Source organism: Haliaeetus albicilla, chromosome 10, assembly GCF_947461875.1.
Source record: "Haliaeetus albicilla chromosome 10, bHalAlb1.1, whole genome shotgun sequence".
In the NCBI taxonomy this organism is placed as follows: Eukaryota; Metazoa; Chordata; class Aves; order Accipitriformes; family Accipitridae; genus Haliaeetus; species Haliaeetus albicilla.
Window position 1 is genome coordinate 22,632,720 of NC_091492.1, and position 19,602 is coordinate 22,652,321.

The 19,602-nt window shown below is 55.3% G+C and overlaps 2 protein-coding genes across 2 annotated transcripts; both read right to left on the reverse strand.

The window, feature by feature from the left end:
- Positions 1–187: 187 nt before the first annotated feature.
- Positions 188–1,951, reverse strand: EXOSC6 (exosome component 6). The gene has a single exon (XM_069793884.1). The coding sequence runs from the start codon at positions 1,949–1,951 to the stop codon at positions 989–991; it is 963 nt and encodes a 320-aa protein (XP_069649985.1). The 3' UTR covers positions 188–988.
- On the reverse strand, positions 1,927–18,247 carry AARS1 (alanyl-tRNA synthetase 1). Its single transcript, XM_069793881.1, has 21 exons — positions 18,161–18,247; positions 16,928–17,137; positions 16,159–16,347; positions 15,366–15,511; positions 14,108–14,299; positions 13,505–13,649; positions 12,067–12,212; positions 11,377–11,485; positions 11,130–11,280; positions 10,636–10,760; positions 9,845–9,989; positions 9,009–9,187; positions 8,362–8,475; positions 7,383–7,589; positions 6,543–6,727; positions 6,009–6,117; positions 5,182–5,295; positions 4,765–4,884; positions 4,174–4,260; positions 2,599–2,712; positions 1,927–2,221 (listed from the first exon to the last, which is right to left on the reverse strand). Exons 2-21 carry the CDS (start codon positions 17,069–17,071, stop codon positions 2,036–2,038), a joined length of 2,907 nt encoding a protein of 968 aa, XP_069649982.1. The 5' UTR covers positions 17,072–17,137; positions 18,161–18,247; the 3' UTR covers positions 1,927–2,035.
- Between the last annotated feature and the right edge of the window lie 1,355 nt (positions 18,248–19,602).

Here is a 19,602-nt window from a genome sequence, read left to right on the forward strand (position 1 = left end):
CCAGCTCCTCTCCATCCCCAGGAATAACTGGACCCCAGGGCAGCACCCAGCTCCCTCTGCACCCCTTGAGGAAGGACAGCAGGAGCAGAGGGGGGTGACCTCGATGCCTGGCAGCCAGTCACAAGTGCATCCTTCCACCTCTGCCCACAGCTGGCAGAGGCCCCAGCAGAGCCATGCAGGCAGAAGGCACCAGAAAAACCTGATTTATTATAAAAAAACCCCAACAAAACATATCTCTGCCACCCCGAAGCACTGCCTGGGCAGGAGTCCCAAGGGCTGCACAGTCTGTGCCATGATGTGGTTCCTGCCTGGTGCTGCCTGGACCCTGCCTGCATGGATGGTCGTGGTGGGCAGCCCAGTGTGGAGGTCTCAGCCCTGGTGCTGGGGCCACCCCGGGGTGGGGTGTGGGGTCCCCCAAGTGCAGGCAAGCTGCTTGGAGGGAGGTCTCAGGCAGGGTCCAGCTGTGTGGGGCTGTGCAGGCAGGTTCTGGCAGCTGAGGCAGGGTGGAGGCTGTTCTTGGGGGGCTCTGGCAGTGCGTGGGGCTGCTTGGGTCCTGCAGGGCCACATGGGAGCTGTCTCCTGTGACACAGGGGCTCCTCAGGCAGGCTCCGGGGTGCTTGGGCAGTGTGGGGGCTCTCTGGTAGTGGTGGGGAGGCAGGCTCCAGTGTCCTCGGGCAGGTTTCTTGGGCCTCCAACTGTGTGGGCATCTCTGGGGGGGTCTCTGGGAGCTTGAAAGCTGGCTCAGGCTGGCTCCGGGGGGTCTCTGGGAGCTTGAAGGCTGGCTCAGGCTGGCTTCAGGGGCTCTCTGGGAGCGTGAAGTGTGGATCAGGCAGGCTCCAGGGTCTCTGGCAGCTCAAGGGCTGGCTCAGGGGCTCTCTGGGAGCGTGAAGCGTGCATCAGGCAGGCTCCAGGGTCTCTGGCAGCACCGAGAGCAGCTCTGGGAGACAACCCCATCCCCAGAGAGGGGCCACCCGGGCATCGTCGGCGCTCAGGCAGTGGTGGCGGTGGCGGCAGCAGCGGCATTGCGGCGGCGGGAGGCCCGCAGCAGGCTCTGCCGCAGCACAGGGTAGAGACGATGGCAGCCATCGAGGCCGAGGCGCAGCGCCTGCGCCCAGTCATCGGGAGGGCTGCCCTGCCCGCCGCCCAGCACCGCCGACACCTGGTTGAGAGCAGGCAGCAGAGCCACGGTGAGCCGGGCGACGGCACGACGCTCTTCGGGTTCCCCGGGCTGCAGCATCCACGCAGCTGCGGGACCGGGGGACCGGCACAAGGCGCAACCCACCACCAAGTCGTACATCTCCACGCCAGCATCAGCCAGGGCCAAGGCAGCGGCGCTGATGGCAGCGGCCAAGGCGGAACCACCGTCCTGCAGCAGCAAGGCGCTGACGGCCAGGCGAGCCCGCGGGTAACGAGCCAACCGCACGGCCGGCTCCAGCGCTTCCCGCAGAGCCGCCGCCGCTTCTCGTTCCGCGTCCCGTTCCGCCGCCGAGCCCGGCCTCCGCCGCGCCCCGCGCCCGGCGAAGGGGGCCCGGTAGAACTCGCAGAGCAGCCGCCCCCCTCCCACCGCCGCCGTCGCCGCCGAGCCGGGCTCGGCCGCTTCCCGCGGGCCCCATGCGGCGCAGAGGACCTTGGTTCCGCCGCCCAGCTCCACGTAGGCCGAGCCCTCCGCCTGGCTCAGCAGCCCGGCCCGGGCGAAGAGGGGCCGCAGGGCGCAGGGGTCCTGCGGAGCCGCATCCTCCTCCTCTTCCTTCTCCGGCACTGCCCCGGTTCCCGCTGCCCACAGCTCCGGCGGCTGCGACTCCTCCGGGCCCCGCAAGCGGCGGTGATCCAGCGGCATGGTCGGTGGAGAAAACAGGCAGGGCGGCAGGCAGGCGGAGGAGGAGCCCGGCCCGGCCCGCCCCCGTAAGCAGAGCCGAGGCGGCAGCGGGCGGGACAGGCAGCTTTTATTCATAGGAAACGCGGGTGGCGGCTCAGCAGCAGGCAGGGGATGGGCAGGAGGGCAGAGGGGTGCCGGTGACCCCACCACCACCCATCGTCAGTTTTTCAGCTCCCCCAGCCGGAGCCTGGCAAAGTCCGTGGCCAGTTTCAGGGCCTCCTGCAGGCAGCCTACGTTCTTGCCCGTCGCCTGCGCGGAGACGTCCTTCCCCCCGCCTTTGCCATCCATCAAGCCAGACACCTCTTGCACCCACTGGCTGGCCTTCAGGCCCTTATTTGCGGTCTCCTGAGCGGGAAAAGAAACAAAGAAAGAGGCAGCTCGACCTCAGTCCAGTCGGCAGCAAGGGAAGAGGGTCCACAAGCACAGTACAACAGGACAAAGCTCTTCCAGGGGCATCTCCTGGAGAAGAGCCAGGCCAGCAATCCAGGAGCAGCCTGCCTGCCCCATGCCTACAACTGCATTAAGTCCTGGCTCTAACCCCTTCCCGGCCAGAGAGCACAACACCTCTTCCCCCCCTGGCCTGCAGCCTGATGATAACCTGAAGCACAAGAGTCACAGCTCTTGCCAACCCAAAAGAGTTTTGGCTGTGTAGGTTATTGCCTGGAGGCTGCAGATCCTCCACCAATGCTCAGAGAAAGGCAGATGCAGAGTCTCAGCCTTACCTGGGGTACCTGACACAGGCAAGTGATTCTGCCAGCTTCATTATCTACAGTGAAAAGCATGGTGGCGGTCTGGGGGGAGTAAGTCTTGAAGAGCTTTAGAGATTCGTTCAGGGCCTGTAGAAGGACAAAGTCACTGCAGCACACCCTCCCCGCACTCACAACTAGCCCCACTCCAGCCCCTGCGGCACCCACAGAGACCTCGGGGATCTGGGCTTGCATTAAACCAGCCGGCAGCACCCTGCAGCACACCTCCTCCCAAACACGAGCAATATTCACATTCCCAGCTGTGCAGAAGCCTTGGCAGGGGACACAAGCCCTGGCCGTGTCCCCCTCACGGCTGCAAGGAGGCAGGAGTGAGGAGCTGCTGTTATTTCCCCACCTTCAGTTATCCAGGAACTGGCAGAATTAGCCCCAAAGCAAGTGAACCTTTACCTCAGTGTACTGGCTGGAGGGGAAAATGCTCTGTCCCGCGCTGTGAGCTCCCAGCAGGAGGGAGCAGCTGTTATGCAGCAAGTCAGGACTCAAATGCAGCGAGAAGCTGCAAGGGTTATCAGACACAGCAGGCATGCTGGAGAAACCAGGGAGACTGCCATGCATCCCATTATTCCCAAGGAGACAGTCATCCTTTGCTCACAGACAGCACGATACAGCACAGAGCTCTGGGAGCTGGCCCTCCAGTGAGCAAAGCCATGCTGCTCTAGCTGCATAGGGAATACGCAGCTCCCCAGGCTGCTGGCACTGCCATCCCCTGGGATGCAGCCTTCCACCAGGGAGAATGCTGCGTTGGCACCCACTGTAAGCAGGAGCGCTGGCATCGTGGCAATGGAGATGGCCACATAGAATGAGCAGGCATCTGTAAGCAGGATCAGCTCCGAGACTCCCAGAGCGGAAATTTAAATAGGGCATTGAAATCAGAGTGGTCCAACCTCAAGGCATGATCAGCCCGCACTCCTGGCACTTGCTGGGCTCAGCACTGCGGCACAGCACGCACAAGGGAGCTTTTATTCACAACAGAAATTGCTCGGAAAGAAACTTAACTCATGAGTGGAGGAGGGAAGGAGCAGTTTCAGCCCTGGCCAGAGAAGAACTTGAACCATGCTGCAGCAGACTGCGCCCAGGAGCTGGGGAGCAGCTCTCTGGCCTGGCCCTGGCCACACACTCAGCCCAGGACACTGTTGCCAGAGCTGATCTGCCATGGCCACAAGCATCATGACTACCATAGCTTGGCAGAGCTACTGTTCAGAGTTCCTTAAGTCTGCATTTTAGTGTCATGACTGCTGCTGGATGAGCCTTACCTGGGACACAAAGTGATTCCTACTGGGGTCCCTATCCACTGCCAGGTCTGGAAGCTCAGCAAATGGTCAAGACCCCACCCACCCCTGCAAACCCATCTGTTAGTCCAGGCGGTGGGATGCAGAGTGTGCCAGTGGTCCTCCCCCTCTTCACTAGCTGCTACTCAGGGCTGGCAGGTGGCAAAAGAGACAGCCCTGTAACACAGCACCACCTCCCCAAGTGAACACAGACCACCCAGCTGCTCCTCAGGCACAAGGAAGGTTCTTGAGGACCTTCCCATACCTTTGCTGAGGCTCCATTTTCCATTTCCATGATGACCAATGGCTGGTTAGGGTGACTCTCAATGACTTGCTTGGTCTTCTCCAGCACCTGAGGACAACAGTGGCCAGATGCCAGAGCACACACATTGCATATGGATGCAAGAACCACCTCGGAAGAACTTCCCTGCAGCTACAGAGGCCCGCAAGGTGCCCCAACACACCCATAGCCCAGCCAGGAGCAGCCTCATGCTGCGGAGCCAGGAACAAAACATGTTGGCAGGCAGGTGTGTGGCCTGCAAAGCAGCAGGAGTGCTGTGTGTGATTCCTCCTCCAGTAAAATCCAATGGCATCCAGGAGGAAGAAGCCTGCACCCAGAGGCACCATTAAGGCAGAAGCACCCCCACTTCCAAGACACGCTGCCAGCGTTTCAACCCAGGGAACAGGCGTGGAGGTAGCCATGCCCTGGGAGGGAGCAGGAGAGGTTGAAAAGCTGAACAGCATGAGGGGCACCCCCTCAGCTCATCTCCCTTCCACACTGGACACAAGTGGAGCCTCCCAAGGGAGCCCCCCTGCAGCCCTCCCACACTGTCCTTTATTCCCACCCAGGGCTCACTCGTTTCTGGATGTCGGCTTTGCTTGCTCGGTCCAGGTCATCCATAACTTTCTTTAGTGCTTTAACAGCCTCTCTCAGTTCATCTTTCTGCCACTGCGGGATAACAGCAGTAGCCAGTGTCTGCAAGAGAGGAGTAGATGGAGAGGGTTAAAGGCACCAGTGACCACAGCAGGAGGCAGGAGATGCTGCACCACACTCGTGAACCTTAAGTGCCTCAACTGGCAGCGCCCAGCAAGCTCCCCTCCTCTCCCAGTGCCCGACAGCCCCAGGCATGAGGTGCTCGCTGCAGGACCCACAGGACACAGGGCTGTTCGGACAGGAGCAGGAAGCTGAACTGGGGCCTCATTAATACCACCCGGTGCTGGCAATCAAGGTCCCATTCACTTTGGGAAGGCAGAGCACTGCTACCATCCTCACCTCACTGAGATCCGTGATCTCCTTCTGCACATCCTTGTTGGGAGCTGTCTGGACCTTCACCTTGGCCTCCAGGGCTGACAACAGTTTCTTGAGGCTGTCAACTTTCCTGAGGGCCTATCAGAATACAATCTGCGTTAACTCAGGCAGGGAGATTTAGCATGCTGGGCTCTTGGCCACCACCATGAGAAGGGGTGAGGAATGCTGCAGCCCCAGGATGGAGTTCAGTAACTCCTTGGGAAGCAGCAGAGCCAAAGCAGGCAGCACTTGACCAGAACCAGGGTGTGATGCTGGCACCCAGGCCTCCAGAGTCTTCTTTGCCAGAAGGAATGCCAAGATCCTCCAAAAAGAGAAAGCCATCTCCTCACAAAGCCTCTTCTCCCACTCTAGGGAACACCAGTCCAGGCTAGCCCAGGACCAGTCACCTGCCTCCTGCAGCAGAGGACTGGATTCTCAGACTTCACAACTCTCCTGCCAGTCTTGCCAGCTGCTGAGAGCCTAGATCTGTAGCTCATTCTGCAAAGCAACCTGAGCTAACCCTGCAGCCACCTCACCCCAGGCCCTTCTGCCACACAAACACAACAGCTACAGCCAAGACTTCCCCCCTTCCCTTCCCTTGTTCTCTCCTCTGACTGTAGCACAGCCAGGGGCCTCCAGCACAGCCTTTGCTAACAGCAGCATCCTTCTCCACAAGTCCCTCAGACACTCATGCCAATTCTCCCTGGTGCTGAGTATCCCAACAGAGATACTGGGCAAATTTGAACAAAAGGAACCTTGGCACAGGGTTAATATGTGGGATTTCACAGAGGATCCCTCCTGCCGCCCCTTACCTTCCGAGCTTCAGCCCCGGTGACTGCAACTATCCTCCGGATGCCTTTAGCAATTGCTTCTTCTGAAACAATCACAAAGGGACCAGCATGGCTGGAGTTCTGCAAGTGCCTTTGAAAAGAACCCAGAAAGACCCACAAGAGAGAGTCAGAAGTCCACCTCTCATCTCAGCAGGAAATCAGTGTGGAAACAAGAAAACCACCCTGCCAGGGAGATGCAACAAGTGTGGGGACAGGCAGAAAACCCAACCTAGCTGCTGAAAGCAAATGAGCAAGGAAAGGGTGGCAAGGGCTATGTTCCCAGCACTGTCAGAGACTATGTGTGTGGGCAGGGAGAGCATACAGGCAGTTTCCCTGCCTGCAAAGGCTTATTTTAAACGCAGCTTGACTCAGGACTGGGAATGCAAAGGCACATCATCACCACCACCTCCAGCTTTGCCCTGGCTGTGCCCACGGCACTCACAACAGAGCTCGGGCTCCACAGGGACTCCTTTTCAAGCCACCCTGCTGCCTTTCCCAGCCTCTCCAGATACTCACGTCCCTCCACAGAACTCAATAGAAGTGATGGAGCCTGCGGGGCCAGAGGGGTCAGCCAGCAGCTCCTCCACGGGGATGCCAATTGAGACCACACGGACAGGATCGGGGTAGGTCTCGTCAAAAACTGCTCGCAGTCCTTGGATAGCTTTGGCTGCTGCGAGAGGGCAGTCCTTGGCGTACACAGTCTGCAGAGCACAGGAAAGGGATGCAGGTAAGAGCTGGTCCTGTCAGCTGTGACTAAGGGCCAGCATTCATAGGGAATCCTGACTTCCTCTGAAAGATCCTAAAAGGGAAGTTCCGTGCCTCACCTAAGCTGGGGTTTGTTGAGCTGCAGAAATCCCAAAGTCATTGACAGACACCCCATCTTCAAAATTCCTGATACCACTGCCTGCTCAGACTCCCTGTGTGTTCCCATACATTCAAATGATTTCTAATCACAGGGTCCTCCAGGGTTTGTTCTGACACATGGCTGGGACCAGACAGAGCAACTCTCTCACCATTGAGGACGCATCACTGGGGCGTCTGAGCGTACACTGTAAATCCAGCCAGGCCTGCAAAACTACTCTGCCAAACTTCTTGGCTCTTGTAGCTAATGTGACACTAGAGCAGGCATGGAAACACTCCAGCCCTAGAGAGGGCTTGGTACCAATGAACGAAGCAATCTACATGGAGTTTTCCCACTCAAAATCCTCTGAGGTGATGCAAATCTGTGCATAGTACCACATAAGCAGCTCAGAAGACTCCCGCTGGGCCAAACTCCCAGCATCCCAGATCACCCAAAAGCTTGATTCAAGGTACTTTTTTCCCCCCAAGCATATCCAACCTTGCAGACATACCCACCTTTGCCTCCTCAATCATCTGGTTGGCAATCCCTTCGACTTTCTTGATTTCCTGTGTAGACAAGGCTCCCTTGGCTGTGAAGTCAAACCGCAGCCTGTCTGGTGCAACCAGCGACCCTCTCTGGTCAGCTTCCCCCAACACCGAGCGCAGAGCAAAGTTGAGGATGTGGGTGGCTGTGTGGTTGCTCATGACTGGCCTCCGCCTAGTCTGATGGAGGAAGCCACTGTTAGACGGGGTCCCACACTGCGGAGCCAAGGTCACCTCTAGCAGCAGAAGTGGAGGTTAACACACTGCTCCAACAGAAACCTAAACTAGCTCAGGAGACCAGAAACAACTTATCACACTTGCTGCCTTGGAGCCTCAGCTAAGGGAGCAGGATGCTCCCCACCAAATTTGTGCACAGCTTTTCCCTGGCAGTCCCCTTGTTGGGCCTGTCTGGAGACAGGCCAGGGACAGACCAGGTCACAGACACTGATCTCTGCTCCTCAGCAGGGAAAGCACTGCAAGATGGAAGCCTTCCCTCTTGCTCCAAAGGTGCTGCCTCTATAGGGAAGGGAAATGCATTGTGCCGACTAGGCTCAACCCAGCACTCACTCAGCAGGCTGAGCCCACAGGAGCAACATCTGGAGTGGGGCAGGCAGCCCAGGCTCTCCACTCTCATCCAAAACGCAGTGGGGCACCATACATGTTCTACCTCCCAGTCATGACCCAAAATGTGTTTCTGCTGCTGATCAACAAAACCCAGTGAGCATGGCTCTGAGCCAGCTGGGCATTATCCACCTCGTGGTAGGAGAAAGCCAGGAGCCAAGCAGAAGAGGCCTTGAATCAGCCAGACTGGAAGGGCCACATTGCTTGCCTGCATCGTGTGCTGCAGGGAGAGCAGGCCTCAAACACCAGGCCCCCAAAGTAGCATCAATAAAAAGAAAGGAGACAAAATCCAGAGAAAAGAGATGAGGCCACATGTTACACCATGTCTTACCTCATCAATAGACAGGTGGACCTGATCTCCTACTTTCAAGCTTCCATATAGAGTTCCTATGTGAAGCACATAACCTCCTCGGACTTGCACGTTCTTCACCGTGAATTCTGTTTTCTGCACAAAGAGGGAAATGCACCTAGTGAGTAGGGCGAGAGGCCACGGGGAGACAGACTGTCCAGCCAGAGGTCTGAGGCGCAAGTGGAAGTGTCTCAGCTGAGAGACAGACTGGTATGTGTGATAGCAGAAAGATGAGTGTCCCCAGGTACAGCACACAGAGCTGCAAAGCAGAGAAGCGAATGAAGGTGGGGCTTGGTTATGGGGCACTGCAGAGCTGAAAGAGCTCCCCACCTCAGCTCCCCATCACGGCTTGAAAGCACTGTCCTTCTGCACAGCAATCCCAGCACCACCACTGCAAGCACCCATGTTCTGGCGACAGCTTGATGCTGCAGCAGAGTTCAGTTCCCCAAGAAGCAAGGGGAACAAGACTCCAGCACATCCATGCCATGGTGCACCCGAAAAAGGAAACCTGTGCAATGCCTGACACCTGCCATGGACAGGAAATGGATGGAGCTTGTTTGGGCCCTCTCCTCCTCTGCCCAGGCCCCAGGTCAGACTGAGTCTAGCAAAAGGTTCTCAAGTCCACTTACATCCTCCCTGCCATCGTCGTCCTTGACCATGTAGCCCTCGTCATAGATCTGCCCACCCTGCTCAGCGTAGAAGCAGGTCCGGTCCAGCACTATCCCACACTCCTGACCAGTGGATACCTCCTCCACAAACTTCTTCTCCCTACGGATGGCTTTCACTGTGGCCACGAGGCTCCCAAAATCTGTCACCAGGACAAGAGGCAGTGTCAGTAAAATAGGAAAACCTTGTAGACACGACATGGGAGCAGAACTTCATAGCAACACCTCCCGGCTATTGCAGGAGCTCACAGCAGCTACCACATTTGCAGGGGGTGAGGAGAAAGAACTAGAACAACCGTTAGTTGGATAAGAGGGAATTTCATTCAGTGCTCTCCAAGGCAGGGACTGTCACTTCTTTCCACACCTATGCAGTAAAAGTCAGCAGCACACATGGCTATGAGCTTGCGGCCTCCTGAATCTCCACCAAACCAAAGAATTAGCAAGAGGAGCCAGAGCAAGTGAGCCAAGGACCCTGTAACAGACTAAGGAGAAACTGCAGTCTCCTGTGGCACTGGCAAAGGAGCAGCTGAGAAACACAAACCTAGGAGTGTGGAGACACAAAGTTGCAGGGAACAGGAATCCCCTTAAGCTGGCGACAACAGACCTGAACAGTATAGCAGCCCTTCAAGTCTGCCCTTCTCTTTCCCAGCTCAATTTGTAACAAGCAGGCTACTCACCTGCACATGTTTCCACTCCCACCCCCACGTCCCAGAAAAGGTGAGCCCAGAGGGGATGTTGCTGAGGTACATGGCAGGAAAGGTTTGGCAGCAAAAGATGATTCTGAGAAGATTTTTTCATACCATAGGTACCGCTCGGATCTGAAGCGTAGCTGTATTTTGGTGAGTCATCGGTCACCTCCAGCCCTCGGGCCCTTAGCTCTTCAATGGCATAGATGTCCAGCATGAGGAGGTCCTCTCCTCCAGCACCCTTGCCCTGGGATTTCAGCTGCCAATGACAAGCACCAAAGTTTGAGAAAACCCACCTCAGCACTGTCCCATGCACGCCAGCCTAGTTGCACACCTCACACACACCTGAGAGCTCCTTGATTTAGAGCTTTGCCCTGGGAAGCTGTGTGCCAGCAGCTGGAATGCTCCCATCTTTTCTGGCTTTAGAGCAGGCTGTTCCAGTGCTACTGGCATGCAGACAAAGCAAACCTGAGCCCAGAAAGGGCAAGGAAAGTACCCAGCCACCTGGTCAATACCACACCCTGCTGCTGCAGCAAACATGTTGGGAGAGGCATCCAAGCTGCAGGCCTGCCTGGACGCTGCTCATCAGACAGTGAAGTCCAGAACTTCCCTATCCAGAACAGGACAGTGGGGAGGTGCTCCCAGCACTCTGCTAACTCTTGTCTGAAGGCTGAGCTCAAGGCCCCAGGCCTCACAGTGCTAGTGAGCAAAAGCAGCTCCAGCTACACAGAAAAGACGTGTCCCACAACTGCGGTGCTGTGCCCTGGTCCTTCCCACAGGGCACTGGGGCATGCAGGGTGTGAGCAGACCTGGTAAGAAAGGAGCGGACTCATAACTGCAAACTACAAGGAAGGGAATCCTCCCTGCCCACTCATAGACCAGGCCCCCCTGGAGCTGTTATCTACCTGCGCATTTTTCCGCTCTTCTTCAAAGCCCTCCATGTCCACAACAAGGCCCTTCTCCTCTGCAATCAGCCCAGTGAGATCCGCAGGAAAACCATAGGTGTCATACAGCAGCCAGGCAGTATCACCTTCAGAGAAAAAGCAGAGCAGTCAGCGCTCCTGTTCTGTGAGACACTGCTCCTTTCCCTGCTCTCCAACTGGCTCTACACTACAGCACAACAGCAAACAGGTCTGATGAACATGAACATCTAAAAGGCTCCTCTCTGACAGCACAGAGATCACACTATCACATTGTGTCTGGGCAGCTTAGAAACCCAAGCAAGTGAACACAGGCCAGAGGAGAAACATGGGGCCCAGCTCTGACCAATGGTCTTTTGACTCCAACTCTGTTCCCCTACACCTTTCACCATCCCTCAGTTCCCAGCCCAGCTGAGCCCTAACTTGGCCCCAGATAATAAATGTCTTTTGGTGCACCCGGACAGAAGTCACAGCCTTACCAGGGATGGTTTTACTGTCACCCAGGCTCTGGATCTTCCTATCCAGGATGCGACGTCCTCTACTGAGCGTTTTCAGGAACTGATCCTCTTCTTCATTGATAATGTCCTTCACCATATCTGGGTCTTTCTTCAGCTCAGGAAAGGCATCTCCCTGCAGACCCAAGAGGATTAGTCCTACAGCATGGAGATCTGCACACCTCAGCAGAGGAAGTCTTCAGCAGATACAGTGGAGCGGGGAAGCACTTACCAGTGACTGCACGACCACATCAACCAGAGTAGCAAAGAAACCCTTGGGGGCATTGAGCTTCTCATGGGAGTAGCGCACAGCCCTCCGGAGAATCCGCCTCAGCACATACCTATGGAATAGCAGAGACCCTCATGCAAATGTTACACCTCTGAGTTGTTCTCAGGGAATCCACCAGCATCCACCCACAAGCACCCCCTCCCAGGACCAAGAGCACAGGGTTCTCTCCCCACATTTTCTCTCAAGTAGCTGCTCACAGCAGCAGCAAGCCAGACGTGAGGTGCCAGGCCCCAGTTCCGTGAACAAAACTCACTGTGTGCTTAAGAGTCAGTTCTGCAAGTCCAGCAGCACCCACAGCACAGCACAGCACCCACAGCCAAAGCTTCATTGTTTTTTTGACAGCAGCACTGCATCAAGCAGGGTTTTGTGCCTGTCTGCCCACAGTGATCCTTTGTGGGGGCTGACACAGCAGGACTGGTACTCACAAGAACCCTCAGACCTGTGTGTCTTGGCCTTTTGGGCAGACCTTGCTACAGGGATTCAAGTGTCAAATGTACTGAGCAAACACTCTGCTATCCACTGCTTTAATGACAAATTCAAAGACATCCCAGAGACACATCAGATCCCAGTCCCCTCAGGGAAGCCGTGCCGAACAGAATGGGAGCAGCAGCCTTGCAGCAGCTCCCTTCTTACCCTCTGCCAGTGTTGTCAGGTCTGCCCCCATCAGAAAGGGCCAGCGTGATGGTCCGTGCATGGTCAGCCAGCACACGGTAGGCCATGTCTATACCGTCGGCGTCCTCAGCACCAACCTGTCCCATGTACGGCCTGGCACCTGTGCCCTGTGCAGAGAGGAGAAGGCAGTGGGCAAAGGGGACGATTACAGACAGTAGGGTCCGGCAACATGGCAGAACAACAGGGAAGTGCCTCAGAAGCCAATCCCATCCCACTGCCCGTGGCCACAGAAGAGGCACATTAGTCTTGGAAAGAGGTGACTCGGTGAAGCCAGGGAAGATGGAGAGCTGTGAGGCTCTGCATGGTGCCACGGCCTGCATTTCCAGAGCCAAAGGACCTCCAAGACCAGAATGAAGAAGAGCCAATTTATCCCAACATTAAGAACCCAGGACAGAAGAGGGTACGAGAGGGACAGAGTATAGGGAAATCATCTGTTTTTCACACTGGCTCAAGGACTCTGGCCTGGCAGAAGGTGCCCAGCCAAGAAACTTCTCAAATTCTGGCACATGGGAGATGGTCCCACCTTCCCTCTTTTAGGGTCTTTTTATCCATACCCAAGGGAAAGGTACTGCTCTAACAAAGCAGTGCTTGCACATGCAAACCTCACACCATGGGACAGTCCCTACAGCCAGGCTCCCAGCACACTGCAGGGAGGCAGACACAGACACATGGGCTGTGTCTAGCCAGTGGCTTTAACATTGAAGAAAGGCAGCCCTGTAATTCCAACTCTGGAGCTCTGCACCTCATTCCTCAGAGGCAGCAGCAGCCTGGGCTCTTCTCCCTGCAATTTTTCCAGCTCAATCTGCAGCCAGGGAGCTCTGCCTCTTCCATGGAGCAAAAAAACCCACTTGGACTTGCGCATGGAGTTCCCAGCACTGGTAATGCGGTCCCCACCCAGGAAGATGCAGCAACAGTACACTGGTTCTGCAAGTGACTGTCATGGTTTATGGCAAAAACCTCCTCTCTCAGGGGATTTTCTACAGATCAGCATGTTCCAGGTGGGAGACTGAAGGACAAACTCTGATTCTCTGTTAGCAGCACCACATGCTCTCTACTACACAGCAAAAAGATGGCACTTGGCCATAGGGGACTGCAGAGCATCTACCACTCAGAGAGGGCCAAGGAGTGCACCATCAGGACAGTTCACAGAAACACCTGTGAAAGCTGCACTGCTCACTGTCCCGTGTTTTTCCTTGGAAACGTGCCCCAAGGCAGCAATTACTGTGCCAGCCTGCATTCCCTGCCCCCAGCAAAGTACAAACCCCTGGGGCTCACAGCAGCTAGGAAAGCAGTGACCTGCAAACATAATCACCCTCCAACCAGCCCCACACATCTCCCCAGGGATTCAGGGAATGGGTGCAGCTGGGTCAGGCCCAGACCCAGACTCCCCAATTCATACCTTTTGGATAGCTTCAAAGTAAGGAAGGAAAAGGTCAGTGTCATAGTTGGACATCTTGTTCTGCAGCACAGAGACCAGCCTCTCCAGGCCCATCCCAGTATCAATACTTTTCTTAGGAAGAGGTTTCAGTGTCCCATCAGCTTCTCTGCCCAGCCACAAAAAGAAAGATAAGCTGTTATGGATGGAGGCTCTGCAGGGGCAACCCCATCTCTGCAGGGGCAACCCCATCTCTCTCCTCATCTCCATGAGATTTTGTTCCATCACATTTATGACACAGGCCCATATGCAAGCCCCAAAAAGGACAACTTTGATAAAGTATAGTTAACAAGACCCTCAATGACAACTCAGACCCAGAGTGGGATGGCACTTATTCCCTACTGAACTCCTGGCAGATGAACTGAGAAAATATTTCCAGTCTGTCCCAAAAGCCAGTGTGACCAACCTCTTCTGTACAGGTGGGTCAGGGGACAGAGCATCACAAAGTGCACTGCTCCTGGACAAGAGGGAAGGGCGAGCAAGCCAGGGGCAGTTAAAAGTGCACAGTCTGAGCAATCCCTCATGCTGAGCTGCAGCAGCCTGGGAAGGGAAGCAGGTCTTGCTCACCTGTTGAACTGTATGAACACCAGGTTCCAGATCTCTAGGACGTTGGGGTCATCCTGATTGACCAGGTGGGAAGCATCTCTGTTCCCAATCCGGTCATAGTGGATCTCGCTGCAAGGGCCACAGGGACCCGTGTCTCCCATTTCCCAGAAGTTATCCTTCATATTGCCAGGCAGAATCCTGCCCTCAGCCAGCCTGTAACAAGAAACTCTTATTGAACAACAGAGACTAACAGCAAGGCAAGAATTCCCCAAACTAAGGGCTATACCAGAGAAACCTCAGCTCTCTAATTCCCTGGATGAGCAGATGAATTGTCAGAGTCTTGAGACAGACCAATGCAAGAGCCCAGTTCTCAGGATCCCTGCTGAGAATCGAGTGAACACTGGTGCCTGGAACTTGTCCCAGGTGGAAGCAAAGGCCTACACAACACCTCAGCAAAGCCACCAGCAAGAAGACAGGTGGATCTCCAACTTTAATACACGCGAGGCAGCTTTGGCCCCACAGTGTAGAGGTGTGTCATGGGGTCAGTGGCACATTTCAGAGGGGACTACAGCCACAAAACCAAAGGCACTGTTTCACTGTTACAACAAGCTTTAGCCCACCCACAGCTGGAGTGTTCAGTGCGGTTCTTGCTTCCTCATCTCAAAGGTGAGGTAGAAGTAGCAAACGTATAGACAAGGGCGACTAAAACTACCTAGGGGTGGAACAGCTGCCTTAGGAAGAGAGCATAGAAAAGAGTATTACTGTTCAATTTGGAGAGGACAAGGCTGGGTGGGAGACTATGACTGAGATTTAGAAAAAAACAACAGATTCAAAACAGAATCAGATGTACTCTGAAGGAGCAGGGCCCCAAAGAGAGGCTAAGGGGAATAGATGGATGACCCTCTAACATACTTAATCCAGTGACTGTGGATGCTGGGAGGGGAAGATGTAAACAGTGCAGGCCACAGTCAGGCGTGCCTGCTTTGCTTGAATGGCATCTTCTCAACTGCTGACAGAGGCAGCACACTGGGCTGGACAGACCATTGATCTGACCCAGCAGAGCACTTCAAATTTTGAAACAAAAGCTCTCAGTATCTTCTATCTAATACCAGTACTTCCCTTTGGTTTTGCAGCCCCACCACCTTGCAAACATTCTTTGTGACACTTCAATTTTGTTAAAACCCCCTGTTATATATGCTCTGCCACATAATACACGCCATTTTTCTCTGAGTGACTACTGCTCATCAAAACATGCCCCTTCCTCAATTAAAGGCCTTACCCCAAATTCAACCATATCTGCTTGCACTCCAGGTCCGGTTGCAGTCCTGCAGCCTCATTTCCACCAAAGTAAGTGACGTAGAGTCTTTCAGCAGGGATGCCAAACTCCTTGGTGAGAAGGTCCAGTGCCAGTTTACAAGCAAGTTCCTGCAGAAAGAAAGATGAGGTCAGCAAGTGAATGCAAAGAGAGTTTCTCTTCAACATACAAAGTACTGGCTACTGTCGGTAACAGCAGCTAAACAGCCAAAAACTTTCAGACTTTTGATGTAAGAAAGAGGCAAATTAATATAGGCAGTTAACAGGGCACAGGAAACATCTCAGATGGCTTTCCAGATCCAGCCAAGGTAACTCTTAGCATGTTCACTGTCCCCAAAAAGCCTTTTAATTCTGCTGTTATTGTGTATTCTTAACATACTCTTTCTGACTTTGAACACCACCCTATCAAGAAGCTTGTGAAAAGACATCATTATTTTATGATCACTCCTGTTTGAAGGTCCATCATAGTTGCACAGCATATGCAACTCCCCACAGTTCCAGGACAGCCACTAAAACCTCTGCCTGAAGACTCCAAACTAGCAGAGTTAATATAATCAGCTTTAACCTTAGTTGATTAATCTCAAAACATTCTACAGGGTCAGGGCAGCTTCCAAGCTCATTTATTCCAAAGGAGCCACATGCACCTTAGGAACCACTCTGTGCCAAGATATTCTCTTTCCTCTTGGCAATTGCTCTGCTGAGTTCACAGAGACAGGTAACTATGCAAGAGATTCAGACCTATACCTAGCCTGTTTTACCTTGAAATAATCCCCAAAGGACCAGGACCCCAACATCTCAAAGAAGGTGTGGTGGTAGACATCTTTTCCGACGTCATCCAGGTCATTGTGCTTGCCCCCTGCTCGAATGCACTTCTGAGTGTTGGTAGCTCTGTTCAGTTTAGCGAGTGGGTGCGAGGGGTCAATAGTATTGAGGAAGATGGGTTTGAACTGAGAGGAAAGAAAAAAGAGCAATCAAGAAAAGCACTAAGAGCCTGTTTTCAAACGTTGCAAGCAACAGCAAGGCAGTAAGTGTCATCTACATCACAATACTGCTAGCCTGGATGTACCTGAGGCAGCTTTCAGAAACAACAAGCCTGCTGTCTCCTGCCTGTGAGGAGGCTGCAGCACTGCCTATAACTTAGCACTCCCACACACACATGTGTTCCTGGAGCCCACCAAACCCCAGGACTTCCAAAGGGACTGAAAGTAGCCAGATTCCCAGCTGACAAAAAAAAACCCAACCAAACAACCTAGCTGTGGTACAAAGGATCAAGGAAGGGAGACTGGCAGTGCTCCTGTAGCTGCACAGTCAGCCCAGCAGACACGGGAACCTCTTCCAGTGCTCTTGCCAATTTTGCAAGAGCAGAGAAGTCTCCAGCAGACACACCAACCACCTCTTTGTGACCAGAAGGAAGACGGAGAAAACAACAATAATTTTCCACACAAACAGCTCTGCAAAGAGCTTCACAGGTTTCAGCTGCTACAGGATATGTTCATAAGGACCGCAGTACCAGAGTGGGAATCCTACCTGATTCATACCAGCATTGGCAAAGAGCAGTGTGGGGTCATCAAGGGGGATTGTAGAAGATGAGTGCACATAGGTATGCTTGTTTTCCTTGAAGAAGTCGATAAACCGTTGCCGGATCTGGCTAGCTGTTAGCGTAGCTTCCATCTTGAAGCTGCAAGTCACAGCTGTCCAAAGCAATCAGAAGGGAAAGTGGCAAGGCCTTGGTGCAGTCTGAAGAAACAAGAAACAAGGCTCTTGCATGTTGTCAGCTCAAGCAATAACATCAGGATCATTGCCTCCATCTCCTGAAAAGGTCTCCCCACAATGATAAGTACTCTCACTGACTCTTCAGTTCAACTACCACTGTGCCCCAAATAGTGCTGGCCCAACCCCAAACTTCCTCTCCCCCAACCTCTCTGATTTCTTGAGCTCTACCTCAAGTTATGTGTTCCTTGAAAACACATGGTTTTAAAATACCAAGTTCACCTGGATACTGAACTTACTAAGGGGCTGTGTTTGCCTTGCTGGAGACATGGGGCAGGGGGGATTGCCAAGTCCTAAAATCATTCAAGGTGATTACATCACAGAATCATAGAACAGCTGAGTTTGGAAATGACCTCTGAATATCACCTCCTCCACCCCCCCGCTCAAAGCAGGGGTAACTCCAGGGATGCCTGGAAACCTTCCCAGAGAAAAAAGGCATCACGATACGCACACCAGAGGCAGGTGACAGTTTGGCGGCGAGCACCTCCTGTACATCCTAATGGGTACCTAAAGCTGTCCCCTGCCAATGGAGCGCAATGCGGTTCTCTGGAAGGCCAAGCTCCCAGCAACCTGCTGCGGCACAGAGGGACGATAACTCCTCATACGACCAAGGCCAGCGAGTCGTTGGAGGGAAGGAAGGACTCGAGGAGGGAAGGTCTCGGCGCAGCGGCGGCTCCAGGGCAGAGCAGGGCCTCTGCCCTGACACCACCCGGTCTCAAGAGCCCAAGGAGAGGCGAGGGCACAGCGGGTGCCCGGCAGACCTGCGGACAGCCGCCGTAGGGCCGGCACACAGGCATCCCCCCCCGCGGCCCGCCACCCTCCCGCCCCTCACCGCTGCCCGCCCCGGCCGCCTGCCCTGCTACGCCGTCTCCCCTCGGTCCGCGGGACCCAGCCGGGCCAGAGGAGGCGGCCGGGCCGTGGAGGCAATCCCCCAAGGCCGGTGACCCCCAGCAACGCCTCAGGCCCCAGCAGAAGCCCGGCACACCCTACCTCCCCGGCCGCTGCCGCCCCTCACTCCGCAGCGCCGACAGCACCGCAGCGCCCGTTCCGCTCCGCCCCGCCCCGCCCCGCCCCTCCCCTCCCGACCCCGGCGCCACGCCGTGCGCCAGCTTTCGATTGGCTGCCGGGGCCGTCGCTCTGGATCAGCCCCGCCCCCTCCCCTCGGCCGGCCTTGGGGGTGGGCCGCCCGCCGGCTGATGCAATGACGGGACACGGCGGCCACGTGACGCGGCCCGGCTGAAGCCGGGATCGGAGCCGCCATTTTAGAAGTGTCAGCCCTGCTGCGGGACTAGGATGGGAGGCCTGCTCCGGGGCGGGGCGGGGCGGGGCAGGCGGGATCGAGGGGGGACCGAGGGGGCTGGGACCGTAAGGGCCCTCCAGTCCCTCCTCACTGCCCTTCCTCACTATAGGCACAATGACACTGCAGTACCATGAGGCCTTGGCCCACCTGGCACAGCCCCGCTCCCTGCAGACGGGCCTGAGGCCTCGGCAGCTGATGTGGAGGGAGCAGGGGGCTGTAAAAGGCTCAGGCCAAGAAGGGGATGTGGAGGGGAGGGAGCTGGCTGGAGATGGTGGGTGAGGGAGCTGCTGGAGTGGTGACCAGAGCCCTGTGGGCTTCCCTGCTGGGGGATATAATGGCTGCAAGGCCTTTGATGGGTCTGAGGGGACAAGGTCATGGCTAAGAGATGGGAGGGGGGGTGTTTGCTACATGGCAAACATACTCTGCTCATGCAGTCAGAGACCTGATGGGGTACAGGCATGCAGTCCAAGGCCAAGAGGCACAGCACGTACACAGGGGAGGTGCCGCATTGACAAAAAATTCAGTGTAAGGACAGTAAAGCATTGAAACGGGGGTCCAGGGAGACTGCAGGGTCCCTAGAGGTTTTTGAGGTCTGGTTCAAGCCTTGGGCAGCCTGATCTGAAGTCATTGCTGACCTTGCTCCTCCTGAGGGGGCTTGGAGTAGAGTCCTCCCAGGTCCTCTCCAACCTGAATGGTCCCCAGGTGCCTCCACAGCATTGGGATCTTATAGCTTGGTCTCATCTCTTCCCCAGAGCACCCCTCTGGCCCCAGGCTGTGGTTCCTGAGCCATGACACGTCTGTGCTGCTGTCCTTCTTGGCCTTGGTTGCCATCAGTTCGCCCTTTCCAAAGGTCTCTTGCTGCTAACCTCCCCCAGCTCAGTGCTGGCCTGCAGCCATTCCCACCATTCCTTGTGCTGCAGCCTTCTCTGCTTGTGTCTGTTGTCTCCTTCCCAAGGAGCCTGGAAGGAAAAGAGGAAACTCCAGTCTTGTTGGTTTCTAATGGGAACTCTGTTCTGGATGCTGCTTGCAGATAGCAGCAGGAGTGGGCAAGTCTGTGCAGTGCAATTGCTTGTGCAGGTGATTACACCCTCAATAACGCCTGCTACAGCGGGTCTGAGTCTAACACCATCCA